Here is a 14,197-nt window from a genome sequence, read left to right as displayed (position 1 = left end):
TTATAAAATAACCAGGCTATGGGTTGGGAAGTACTTAGGTAGTACCCAATGTACCAAACTTCTTTTCTATTTTAAATGATCGATATGCATTTTTCTTATTTCCTTGAAAACCGTGTCTTGGGTTGCATTGTCAAAAATCGAACTGTAATGCAGCTTTCGGTACTGGTTTGCTTTTACTTTATTTCTGAGGCAATTTTTCATACATAGCACAATTCTGTAAGAACTGAGAATTGCTTTCTCCAAGGAGGGCTTGATCTTAAACAAACAAACAAACAAACAAACAAACAAACTCTGTTGTATACCCAGGCCCAGACCTATTGGCAATCTCATCAACAAAGCTTCAAACCGATGATGACTAGGACAGCAAGCTTCAGTAAAGGCTTAATAGCAGAATATAGTTGAACCCCACTTTTAATCAAGTGAGGGATACGACTGGTTCCCAACCAGTCTCTGGCCACGCTCGGTTGCTGTGGCTGCTGCAGGTGTGTGCCTGGGGACATGAGGACATGACATTAATGTTCCAGTACAACAAATCCATCCCTGCATCCGCAGATCGTTGTTTAACAAGCTGCTTTAGACTTCTGAATCTCTCTCATGGGATTCCTTCACAGCAGTCGAGCAGCGTAATCCACTGCTTATGTTGTCTCTTCCGTGCTTTCTTCATTAAGTGAAAATGCCTCGTAGGCACTGAGTTGAGATGTCGCTAACACCACAGGATGCACCTTTAATTAATGTGTGGCAGTATTCGCAATTTTTGAAAAGCAATCTGTTTCCCCTCAGTTCTGTCTGCATACTTCAGGGTTTTCCTTTCTTTCTTTTTTGATTTTTGTTGTTGTTGCTGTTGGTAATGTTTGTATGGTTGCAAGAACTCTGGTTCAGTAAAGAGCGACTGAGGGAAGTGTCTTGTCAGTGGTGGCACCCTGGTTGTGGAATGGTCTGCCCAGGGAGGCTTACCTGCCATCTCCCCTGATGCCATTTTGACACCATGCAAAGGCCTTTTATAATTTTCTCAGGCCTTTTACCTCAGTTGTGTTTTATCACGACTTGGTTTATTGTTGCTTGATGCTGTTCCATGTTCTTTTATTGTTTTAGTATTTATTTATTTTTGCGTATTTTATATTTGTGTGTGTTTTTTTATACCTTTTGTAATGCAAGAACACACACTAAAATAGTGAGTAGTGATTCCTTTATGGAAGGTTGTATAAATTCTGTTATCTTGCACTGTGCAGTAAATGTTATTCATGTGTTTTGTAAGAAGAAGAAGAAGAAGAAGAAGAAGAAGAAGAAGAAGAAGAAGAAGAGGAGGAGTTTGGATTTGATATCCCGCCTTTCACTCCCCTTCAGGAGTCTCAAAGTGGCTAACAATCTCCTTTCCCTTCCTCCCCCACAACAAACACTCTGTGAGGTGAGTGGGGCTGAGAGACTTCAAAGAAGTGTGACTAGCCCAAGGTCACCCAGCAGCTGCATGTGGAGGAGCGGAGACGCGAACCCGGTTCCCCAGATTACGTGACTACCGCTCTTAACCACTACACCACACTGGCTCTCAGTGTGTAAGCTGCTTTGGCAATTTTATTGAAGGACAGTGTATAAACCCCTCAATATATATTGGGAATAATAATAATAATAATAATAATAATAATGTTTTATTATTTATACCCCGCCCATCTGGCTGGGCTTCCCCAGCCACTCTGGGTGGCTTCCAACAAAATATTTAAATACAGTAATGCATCAAAAATTTAAAGCTTCCCTAAACAGGGTGGTTCCGAAAAAGAATTGGGATTTTTGAACAAAGCAGAATTTCTGAATTCCTTTATTCTTCAAATACATGCTCAAAACATAACGTTGCTCATGTAAGCTCCCATTTTCAGCATGTTACATCAGCGAACGACACTTAACAATTTATATTTACATAACTGCACTGTATTTTTCCTGCATTCATCATCTCATTTCTTCCCTCATTTCTGATCAGGCAGGGAAAAAAGACTGTAGCACAAACCCAGAGGCGTAGGAAGGGGGGTGCGGCCTGCCCTGGGTGTCATGACTGAGGGGGTGTGTGTGACAAAATGGCAGGCAAGTGGGCAGCACACCTCGCATCCGGCGGCGGCAGCTCTTCTGACCCAGCAGCAGAGAGCAGCCCTCCTCAGCCATGGTGAGGCAAACCTGACCGCAGGAGCTCTGTTGCCAGGTAATATCTGACCCGGCTGCAGAGAGTAGAGGAGAGTGAGCAGCAGCTTCCCTGCCCCTCTCCTACCCTGAAATGTGGTGCGTGGGAGGGCACCCTCTGTGCCCCACCCCCCTCAGGATCGTCCCCGCACTGGCCAACGCAGGCATATGCTCCACCGCTGCACAAACCATCCAGACAAGAAGAAGAAGAGTTTGGATTTGATATCCCGCCTTTCACTCTCTTTAAGGAGTCTCAAAGCGGCTAACATTCTCCTTTCCCTTCCTCCCCCACAACAAACACTCTGCGAGGTGAGTGGGGCTGAGAGACTTCAGAGAAGTGTGACTGGCCCAAGGTCACCCAGCAGCTGCATGTGGAGGAGCGGGGAATCGAACCCGGTTCCCCAGAGTACAAGACTACCGCTCTTAACCACTACACCACACTGGCTCCACACAAGCTTTGCCAGAGCTGCTAATGAGTCCTGGATTGAGCCTTAACGATAAACTGTCTGGTTCAGTGTGATGCGACTTATTAGAGCTGCCACCTGAGGTTTGAGAAAAGTCGAGAAAAGGCAATTAAATAGTTCCCAAAACCCTCTTTGAAGTTGCTAGCAAGCAGTAGCTTTTTCTTCACTGCTGACTGCACCTATAGACATGGTTAGGATTGAACTTCCAGTTGGACTAGTTGTCTCCAGCATCCTTGTAGCTTGTGGTTCTTGGGCATGGGATTGCCACTTTCCCCAACCGGCTGCTGTTTCTGTACTGGCTACTTGACCTGCAGCCACTAGCACCTTATAAAATGAGTTCCTCCACACTGTGAAAAACTTCACCTGCCAATTTCTGAACAATCTCAAGCTCTTTCAAAACACACAGCTCCAGATGCTGGTTGAAAAACTGGCAATGTTGGTCAGATGCATGCAATCATTCTTTCTGAGTCCACCTCCCCAAAAGACCCCTTTCTCTGTAAGCACTTTTATGCACACCAAATGCTGAGGGTTTGTTGTTATTTTTATTCAGTAGACCCCAGCTTGACTTCAAGAAGCTGTTAAACCTTTGCAAAGGAAAGAAAAAGAGCTTAGCTGAGCTTCATCGTCTTTCTACTCATCACAGAACCGTAGGTGATGGTTTGGGTTGGGACGATGCAGCAACAGCATAATAGTTACAAAGACAATGAGGGAATTTTGCCAGGAACAATTCTTCAAAGTCGTTCAGGACTGTGACAAAACAAATGGCATCTGTTGAAGCATTTGGGGTCTTGTATCTTTTGACTGTTCAAGGTACAACAGCCCTAATGCTGGCAAGTTATTCATCCCTTCTACACAGAAGTGGCAACACTCCTTTATTAGTATACGCAGCAAAGAGCAGAATTGCCCCACTTTTTGTGGTCAGAAGCTCTGCAGCAGCTGTGTCAAAGGGAGAAACCAAGAGGCTGAGATTTCCCCATAACTGCATCCCCACCACTGTTGAGATTCAGGAGCAGCCTCCAGTGGTCACATGACTGAATGACTCCTAAGAAGACTCTGAAGTTGAAGCCTCCTGCCATTCACCTGCTTCAGTGAGTGACACCAGGAATTACTGACAGGTCCTTACTCCATCCTTGGGCAAGCTGTGATCCTTCCTTATGTTCACCCAAGTCTTTCTTGGCACTTCTCCAGACAATGGGCATTGTATGAGGTGTTACAGTGCAGGAGATAGGACATTATTTGTTTGTGGTTCATACTGCCATGGACACAGAAAATGAATCTCCACTTGCTTGACTCTTTGCTTAATAATTGGTTATGGCCAGTGTATTTTTTTATGCTGGTTATCCTGCGTTAGACAGAGGTTACTCAGCTCCATTGAAGGCAGGAAGTTGTTGTGCTTTCATACTATTTGCATACCCTTGTCCATTTGCTGTTCAACTGATCATTTTGGCTTCATCATCATGCCTTCTTCTGACTCATCCCTAGGTTTCTTGCAAACTGGGGTGGTTGCTTCTGCATACTTTGCAGTTACTGGCAATCTCTCACCCAAGTATCAGAGGAAAGTCACCTACATGGAAAGCCTCCATCATCTCCTCAGCTTGCCTAATGACAGTACCGGCCCCAATCAGTCCACCTGCCCACCATCCCTTGCAGCATTGTGAAGGAAAAGCTTTTCGTAGTCTCGTAGCTGCAGGACTAACGGAGTCCTCAGTGAACGGCAACCGTCACAGGCAACGAGTGCGGAGAAAAGTCCTCCAGAAACTGAGTCTGCTGGGTGGATTCTGGGGCAAGCTTCAGGCACACGCTGGCTTCTGTTGTGCTGTTGTTGTTGTTGTTGACCCGGAACTGTTCCTTGGCTGGACGAATGGCCACCATGAATTGGCGCTTGAAGGTCTCGCTCAGGGCAATGTAGAGGAAGGGATTGAGGCAACTGTTGGCATAGCCCAAGCTGATGGCAAAGTTGTAGGCATAGAAGAAGGCCACGGAAGGGGTGTCTATGCCGAGATGCACTAGCTGAAGGATGTAGAAGGGCGCCCAGCAAATGAAGAAGGCAGAGCAGATGGCAACTGCCATTCGAGTGACCTTCTTGGTACGTACCCGGAGGCTCCTCTGGGGCAAGGGCACCACAGTGGTAGCCATATGCTGGAGGATCTTAAAGTAGACCACGCAGATGATGAACAGTGGGATGGCAAAAGCCAGCATGAACTGGTAGATGGTGAACCAGTAAATATCAGTCTCCGGGTTGGGAAGCAAAAGGGCACAACGGGCACTCCCATCCTCCAAAGGCATCAGCCCCGCGTACATCCACACTGGGATGATAGTCAGGAGAGAGAGGAGCCACACCAGGCCAATCACTAAGGCTGCCACACACGGCGTCCGGACGTAAGTGGACTTCAGAGGATAGACAGTGGCCAGGTAACGGTCCAAGGTCATGACTGTCAGGATGTTGGTGCTGGTGATCTGGCTGTTGGTGTCCAGAGCAGTGATGATGGTGCATAAAGGAGCTCCAAAATACCAGGCCCCGTTGCCAAGGAGTTGGTGGATGAGGAAAGGCATGCCCAGCAGGAAAAGCAGGTCCACAATGGAGAGGTTGAAGATGAAGATGTCGGGCACTGTCTGTTTGCACCTCAGCTTCTTCTTCTTGATAATGGTGTAGATCACAATGAGGTTCCCGACGATGCCGAGGAAGCAAATGATGCCGAACAAACTCGGCATGATCACATTGGTGTAGGGAGTCGGCCTTTCCACCACTGCCAAAAACAAGCCAGAGAAAGAGAGAGAGAGAGAGAATAGTGAATGTCCTACCAGAGATTCACAGAAGACTGGTGTAAATTTACGGACTATTTGAAAAGTAATTGTGATGACCAGATTACGTTTGTAGGTTTGCAAGAAGTTTTGTGAGGTAAATTATTTGAATGATTGCAAAAATGGTTAAAGAGGTGGAATGTGAGTTAAGATAATTAAAGGCAATAGGAATTTAAGAAATGCAGAAGAAATGATAAAAATGGTGGATCATCAGAGGTGCTGATGGAAGTCCAAAAAGATTGTATAAGATGTGAAGTTCTGTGAAATGTATAATAATTGGTATGTTGAAATTAATAAAAATTATATATATAAAAAAAGAATAGTGAGTGTCCTTGCACTTTGTAGCCCTCTGAGGCGATATTTGTTTGGACAGCCGGCCTTCTGTTTCCTAACAGGAAGGGCCAATTTGTGAGCTCCATACATTTAAGACCTAAGCTACACGTGTCAGAACAGAAGAGCAGACCCACTTCATCAGACTACAAGTTAATCTAGTCCGCCATCTTGTTTGCCACAACCAGATACCTTTTGGGAAGTCCGCAAGTAGGATGTGAGGGCAATAGTCTCTTCACATTATTGTTACATGATGTGAAGCTAGCTTGTTAATTCCACGTGACTTCTAAAAATATCGCTGCTCAGTATCTGCACTGTCAATGACGGCAGGGCTTTGGCACCTAATGTTTCCAAATCGCCTCAGCTCTATTCATGACTCAGGCGGTCGGATGCAAAGGAGGAAGCACTCCTATAGCATTACGGGTTGTGAAGAGGCAGTTACAAATGAGTGCAGTTTATTATCTCTTCCCTCCCTCTCCTCCACTAAATCTGTCATGAAAAGACAGCTCTACACAGCTATGAAAGGAGCAGGAACACAGGGAACTCTCTGACACCAAGTCAGACCATTGGTCTATCTTGCTCAATGTTGTCTACTCTAAACTGATGGGCAGCAGCTTTCCAGGATTTCGGACAAGGGTCCCTTCCAGCCATACCTAGAGATGTCGGGGATTGGACCCGGGACCTCAGATGCTCTACTAGTGGGCTACAACTCTGCCATCCTTTCCACATGATCTGGTCATTTACTGAAAATGGAAGCTGTGGTGAGCACCGATGGGATAGGGAATGGACAGTGATGGGGAACCTGTTGCCTTCCAGATGTTGCTGGACTACAACTCCCATCATCCCAAACCATTGGCCAGTGTGGTGTAATGGTCAGAGTGTTGTGCTAGGACCTGGGAGATCAGGGTTCGAATCCCCACTCACTCATGAAGCCAGTCACTTCCTCTCAGCCTAACCTACCTCACAGGGTTGTTGTGGGGATCAAATGAGGGTGGGGGAGCCATGTATGCTACTCTGAGCTCCTTCGAGAAGAAGGTGAGTTATAGATGCAAGAATAAGATGACAAGATAAGATAAGATAAGATAAGATAAGGTAAGGTAAGGTAAGGTAAGGTAAGGTAAGGTAAGGTAAGGTAAGGTAAGGTATAAGGTAAGGTAAGGTAAGATGATAAGATTGGCCATGGTTGCTGATGGAAGCTGGGGATCCAACAATATCAGGAAAGTCACAGGTTCCCCATCCCTGGCATAGAAGAATATGCTCAAGCAGCAAATTTTATGCAAATAACTGTTGTCAAGGGAGCAGAATCTAGCCTGCAATGGGTATAATGGTGCTTTGGTGACTTCCCTGCCAGGGACTTTGCCAGGAACCTCATTGTGTGGACCTTTCCTTCTTTAGATACCACACAACATGGAATTTACAGGTGCAGTCTTTCTCTTCCTAAACATTTCATAGAAAGTGGTTGCCCACTTTTCCACCCTAACAGGGCTCCTGTGTTTTTAACAGTTTCATGATAAACAGAAATTTGATTAGGTTAAGCTTTCCCCAGCATGGAGATGCAGCGATGGGGAAAGCATTGCCTTGCTGAATTTCTTCCAGTCGCACCCGTTGTCAAAGTCGCAGAAGCTGGAGAGAGAGAGGAAGTTGGCAATTCTAATAGCCTGTTGCCCGCCTGCCTTGTGTCAAAGCAGGAAAACCTGAGCGTTTGCTAAAGATTAAGACACTCTGCAAAAGGAAAAAAAGGGGGGAGGAGAGCTCTGTGTTTTATCACTTCTTGGTTTTAAAACGAAGGGGACCAGACAAAGTGTATCTGAGTGATGGACAGGTATTAATTTTTGAATGGATATTTCAAGCTATCCAGATGTTTATATGATGAGTCATCCAACCAAAATGAAACAGTACACCCCCACTTCCCCTTGTAGACATTTCCCTCCCTTGTCAAATTCGAGGCATAAACAAAAGACAAACATTGGCACAGTTCATTTCTAGGAGGCTTAATTGCCTTCTCAGACTTAATGGGGCCTCATTTCAGTTGTGCGTGAACTGCAGTCACTCTTTCCCAGCTAGTTATTAATCCAGGGGAAGTGCCCCAGGGCTCATTACTGCAGTTTGATGGTATGATTAACTCTCCAGTCATACCCAACACTGTTTCCTAGCTTTCTTATTGCCTGAAGTCAGGAGGGATTAATTCACAGCCACCTTTTTGTACTCGACCCACCCATATTCAATCACCTTCTCACCTACTGGGTGACAGCATAGTTCTGTGGCTCCCCTACCTTGTTTTCCATGAATACCAGAGATTATTGGGAACAGTTCATCAGCTGGAAACCTGAACAGCTTCAGGAACACAGCACAAACTGTGCAATATTTGGTCCCAGTCTGGAAGCCCTCGAAATGGAGACTAAGGAAGCAGAGAGATGTTCAAACCTCAGCCGTTCATTTAAGATCTTTCTGCCTGAAGAGCCTGGATTTGCAAAGCAGGTCTAGCTGGAGATATTTTGCAGACACTGAGCAGCAAATACTTTCCTCCTTACCCAATTCAAGGCACTCAATGCTCAAGGCCAGACAAGCTCTTCCGAGATGTGGAGGTTTTCTTTTCTAAGCATTGCACCAGCTTTGTGAAATAGACATTCTTATACCCATCCTCGCCAAAAAAGAAGATGACTGTCTGGGGGCCACCTATTTAAAATTACACAATAGGAATTCATGCTCCAAGAACGCTTTAAACCTCCTTGACCTGCTCATTGGGATAGGCGCTTCTGTAAGGGAGCCTTATCTTGCTTCCAGTGCAATAAAGGAAAAGAAACCCACAAATGTGAGATGCAGTTCGTAGAATCATACATGTGCTACTTCTCTTGAGAAAACCTGGATCAACTGAAATTCACTCTTCTACATTACAGAGCTTTGGATGTGAGAAATCTGTTTTAAGATGAATCAGAGACATTATACCTCTGAATCCTGGTTTGTAGGGAACAGTAGAAGAGGGCTGCTGCCCTCATGTCATCTTGTGGGTTTTCCAGAGGCCTCTGGTTTCAACAACTGCTAACTTTCTGAATGTGAACCACTTCTTGAAGGCGCAGGAGCCCTTCCAGGGAACAAGCTAACAAACTTCTGCACTGCTCATGTGTGACAGCTTGATGCAAAAGACACAGAGAGGGTCTTAGGTTTTGCACCCGTGACTCTCATCAGATGACACAAGGCAAGGTACATAGTCACTGTAGCTAGTCACCTCATCTTCCCACAGTGCCATCTGGTGTGCAGAGAGAGTGTTTAGCTCAAGGCTGGTGGAACTGGGCACAGAGTCAAGAGACAGCAGAGGAAACAGCAGCCACATGGTGTAAGAAAATATAGAAACCATACAAAGGAGAAATGGACCTCTGGCATCAGTTTCATGGATAACGTTTCCACTGTTTACCAGGTCTTGGAAGGAACAGTGCATTGTTATTTGTTTGGGTATAAATCTGTTTTTGTAGAGATCATATTTTGGGGAGGTTTTCCTTAACGTGTGTAACACAGTTTAAGCATGAATTAAAATATATAGCATTTGAAAAGAAATGTTGTGGTTAGGGGGCTTCTCCTGAGTAGCAGTGGAGGCATTAGGACAAGGGGGGCACTGCCCCACCAAGATCAGTGTGTCTTCAGCCAGCCCCCACCTGCCTGCCTCAGGACAACCAGGCTAGGGAGCAGCCCCAGCTTTCAGCCTTGTCGTCCTTAGTCTCAGCATTGCCTTGGTATGACCCAAGAGGGAGATGAATATGGACAACAGTGGAATCATTTGGCTCTGCCTATCACTGGTTGTGACTCCATCTCCTGTTGACCTCCCTTCCTTCTGCCCCACCAGTCCTGAGGACCACCCTCCTCCACTGGTGTCTCTGTATATGAAGCTTGACCAGTACCATAGCTTGGGTGGCCAGGGTGTGTGTGTGTGGCCCTGGACGCAGAATCTTGGGGGGCATGCACCCGGTGCACGAGTCCCCTGTGTGAGCACAGATGGTGTTCTTTACACTCTGCACCCCACTCCCACCCACCACCCCATGCATGGGATGAGGCACACTTGGGGGTCAGAGGTCCGACAGCACTACGCCCCTGAGTTCGGCCATTCTTCTGCCACACTCAGTCACTTCCATTAATGGGGTAGGAATGCCTTTACTCCAATCAGTGAGAAGCTGCTTTGCGAAACCGGGCATCAGACTAGCATCTTATAACGAAGTCCAGGTTACATGTGCATTTTGGATAATGTAGTCTGAACACGAATTAGAAACCCAGTGCTGGAAATGCAATGAGTGCACAGCAACCAGGAGTGTGAACATAGCCTAAGATTTCTTTCTTTTTCCTCAAGTGCCAGCCCTAATTTTTAATTGAATTCAACATGGCATACATGGTTTCTCTTCCAGCTCCAAGGCTAGCCTAAGGCATTTTGCTGCCCGTGAAGGAAAGATTCCCACTTTTGCCAACACTCTACCACAAGTCAAGCCAATTGGCCATTGAATTTTACTTCAACTATGGCAACAAGACAGTATCATCTTCAGTATCTGAATACCAGCAGGCTTGCTTAGGCAGTCCAAGTGGTGCCCTGGTCTAAGGTGTGCACACCACTGCTAATCTCTTCTCCTGCCAAATCCACACACACCATTTTAGCCTGTTATTGCTATCAAGTACCATACATAATCTGTAGCATGAAGCTAAGGATGTTTACTCAGAAGTCAAGTGAAAGTAGGACTTAACATCCAATCTTAAGCAAGCTCAGAAGTTAGTATGGTGGTTTCAATGGGACTTGTTTCCTGGTGAACACAACCTTACCCCCTAGTAAATATATGTCAGATTGCAACCTTTTGCACTCAGCTTACCTATCTTTAAATCAGACACAATATTCAATCCCCACTACAGATAAGATAAGTCACTGGTGCCTTGAGTGTTTGTTGTCAGCAGCAGAGTTAGCAGCAGCAGGAGTAGAAAACTGCATGGGTTTTTAAAACATCATGAACATCTTAAAGAATTATTGAGATTAATATGTGTGAGTCATTCAATTCCTAAACCACTCATTTTTAATAAAACATTTTAAAAATTCATTTTAATGTGAGCTCCTCCACAAAGTGAAAGGGCTTATGGGTTTGCTGTTTTGTTGCAGGTAGTTTATGCGCATATCTGGATCAGTCAGTATGCTTGAGATTTCTTTTGTGAGCAATAAATGAATGGTCTGTGTTGTACAGTCAAAACAAATTACTTTCAGTTGAATGACCTCAGAAGCATTACCTGCTGCATCTTAAAAGAACCTATTGAAAGCAAGCCGGTAAATGGATTAGGAGCCTTTATTATTATGCTGAAAACCTTGCTAATTTTTTCTTAATATGAAACATAGAGGATGACGTCTACAGCGGAAAGGTTTGGGGGTTGTTTGAAGGGAGTAATCCAGGACATGAATGCTTTTCATTAAGACTGTTTCCTGTTAGTCTGCAAGGAGCTATTATTGCTCTCCATGTGTTCAGCGGAGACACAAACCCTCCGAAGTCGTAAAAAGAGGTGGCACTCCATGCTCCCCTCCCACGTTATTCCATTCACACCAGGGGTAGCCTATGTGGTGCCCTCCACATGTTGTTGGATTAAACATCCCTTCGGCCCCAGCCTTTGCTGCTCAGCCAGTTCCCATTAACTTAGAGAAGGGAATGTTGCCAACATCAGGGGCAGCTAACCTCTGCCATCCCCCATAAGTTGCTAAAGTACAACTCTCCTCAGCATGGCCAATAGTGATGGGAGTTGTGGTCCAACCACATCTGGATGATCTCCACCACCACCACCACCCTCCCCGTTGAGGCACTTCTGCAGGGGCAAATACTGCGCCCTCGGGAACAAAAAGACCAAGAAGCACACCGAGGGAGTTGTCCGCCGCCTCTGGTGCTGAAGCGAAGCCATTTCCCCAACCTGTTGCACTTTCTAAAGTACTGTAGGGGTGAAGCGAGGCAAGGAGTGGGCGGCTCAGGCAGCACAGACATCATTCCTAAAAGTGAGGCTCTAAACCCCACGATCCATTCTGTAAGGCAAGCTTTGATAGTGACTCGCTTCCATTTTTATTTGTCTGTTTTGCCTTAAAAAAAAGCGCTCACCCATCATTACCGAGACACTAAATGGGAAAGGACCGGAGAGCAGCGACATGCTGGATTTGGACAGGTTTTGAACAGGCAAGAGAACCAATTTGGTTTTTGCTACCTGTCCCTGCAACAAGAAGGGGGGGAAACCTTTCTCAAGAAAAGTTATCCAGCTTGAAACCTCCACCATCCTTGACTTACTTGATCTGTTCCTGGCGGGGAAGTCAGAAGAATTCATTGGGAAGGAGGCTCCGGAGCAGTTCTCTACGGCCATTTCTTCCCCCAAGAGGACAACGCCAACACCTGCCCGCTTCCTTGATGGGCTTTGCTGGTGTCTGCTGGTGTTTTTTCAAGCCTCCAACATCGCCCTCTGACCACCTGGGCGTCTGGCCACTTCCTTCTGCAGAGCGAGCTCGCTTTTGGGGGGCGAAGTAACTTGGGAGAAGTTGGGGGTGTGTGGAAATAGACGAGCCGATCTTCCGATCGCAGAGGAATCTGCGGGCGACTTGTCTGGATGCTTGCAGAGCCGGAGACGGTCTGCGCGCCTGGCGATCGGAGCGGAGCCTGCGTTTTAAGAAGTCAAGCCGGAGCCTGCGTTTAGGAGGCGGGCGCACGTGTGTGCGCGTGTATGTTGGGGCGGCATCTAGCTGCCTCCGCAGAGGCTGAATCGCAGGCTGCAGCCGGCAGGGAAGAAGCCAGATTGGTGCGCGCGCGCGCGCGCACACACACGCACACACACACACACACACACAGAGAGAGAGAGAGAGAGAGAGAGAGAGAGAGAGAGAGAGAGAGAGAGAGAGAGGATCCTTAAGCGCTTTCCAAGGTACCCGGTCTAGCGATGCTGCCTCCCTCCATCTGATGACTGACATCAACTGACAGCTGACTGCATCGGATGGGCTGGGGGGAAGGCAGCGGGTGGACGCAAAGGGGGTGGGGGAAGAAGAAGAAGAAGAAGAAGAAGAAGAAGAAGAAGAAGAAGAAGAAGAAGAAGAAGAAGAAGAAGAAGAACAACAACAACAACAACAACAACAACAACAACAACAACAACAACAACAATTTATTTATACCCCGCCCATCTGGCTGGGCTTCCCCAGACACTCTGGGCGGTTTCCAAAAAATTATTAAAATACTGTAATACATCAAACATTAAAAGCTTCCCTAAACAGGGCTGCCTTCAGATGTCTTCTAAAAGTCTTTTTGACATCTGGTGTGAGGGGATTCCACAGGGAGGGCGCCACTACCGAGAAGGCCCTCTGCCTGGTTCCCTGTAATTTGGCTTCTTGCAGTGAGGGAACCGCCAGAAGGCCCTCGGTGCTGGACCTCAGTGTCCGGGTAGAATGATGGGGGTGGAGACACTCCTTCAGGTATACTGGACCGAGGCCATTTAGGGCTTTAAAGGTCAGCACCAACACTTTGAATTGTGCTCAGAAACGTACTGGGAGCCAATGTAGGTCTTTCAAGACCGGTGTTATGTGCTCTCGGCGGCCGCTCCCAGTCACCAGTCTAGCTGCTGCATTCTGGATTAGTTGCAGTTTCTGGGTCACCTTCAAAGGTAGCCCTCACGTAGAGCGCATTGCAGTAGTCCAAGCGGGAGATAACCAGAGCATGCACCACTCTGGTGAGGCAGTTCGCAGACAGATAGGGTCTCAGCCTGCGTACCAGATAGAGCTGGAATAGTAATGGAAAAGGCAGAAGCTGGACTCAGGGAGGTCCAAGTGGATCTTCAGGTTACCTTCCTCGTAGATGTCAAAAAGGGCTCCCCTTCCGGTTGGGTCTCCATAGGCTTGCTTTCCCACAGAGCTTCTCTTAAGGATCCAATCATCAGCGCTCACCTATAGCAGGGTCCACCCTTCCAAGACGCTTCTGGCAGATCAGCTGGCCATGGTGTTTCTGTAACAGCTAAGCCGGACGCCTTCATCTGCCTCAGCTGCAATAAAACATCTCTCTCCCCTATGGGTTTCTACAGCCGCAGCAGGCGCTGTAACTCTCCACCCGTTTGACTTTACCCCTAACTCTCCCATTGTCTCTGGAGGTAGACAAATGCCAACCATCGTCCCTCATGGCGATGAGTATGGGTGAGCAGGCAGCCTAAGGCCTGAGCGGGAGTGTCGCCTTCAAATCTCACCTAGTCACCAAACAATTTGGGGTGGCCTTGGGCAAGTGGCTATTCTAGTTCAGCCCCAACACCCTCATCTGCAATATGGGAGAATGAGGTGGGCCTACCTTACAGGGGTGCTGCTACTGAAGCGACGGGGATGAAGTGTTGGGAATATTTCGAGTGTGCTGAATATTTTTTAAAAGCATGAATGGCCTCCTTTTTCTCTGCCACAAGGCTTCAAATGCTAAGGATGTTTC

At 46.8% G+C, this 14,197-nt stretch overlaps 1 protein-coding gene across 1 annotated transcript; it reads right to left on the bottom strand.

The window, feature by feature from the left end:
- Positions 1 to 1,797: 1,797 nt before the first annotated feature.
- On the bottom strand, positions 1,798 to 12,412 carry LOC310699202 (melanin-concentrating hormone receptor 1-like). Its single transcript, XM_083486856.1, has 2 exons — positions 12,041 to 12,412; positions 1,798 to 5,374 (listed from the first exon to the last, which is right to left on the bottom strand). The coding sequence occupies exons 1-2, from the start codon at positions 12,111 to 12,113 to the stop codon at positions 4,332 to 4,334; spliced, it is 1,116 nt and encodes a 371-aa protein (XP_083342982.1). The 5' UTR covers positions 12,114 to 12,412; the 3' UTR covers positions 1,798 to 4,331.
- Between the last annotated feature and the right edge of the window lie 1,785 nt (positions 12,413 to 14,197).

Source organism: Podarcis liolepis (genome assembly GCF_965112155.1).
Source record: "Podarcis liolepis genome assembly, chromosome: 2".
NCBI classification, from domain to species: Eukaryota; Metazoa; Chordata; class Lepidosauria; order Squamata; family Lacertidae; genus Podarcis; species Podarcis liolepis.
The sequence above is the reverse complement of the archived record's forward strand: the minus strand, read 5'-3'. Positions and strand labels throughout refer to the sequence as shown.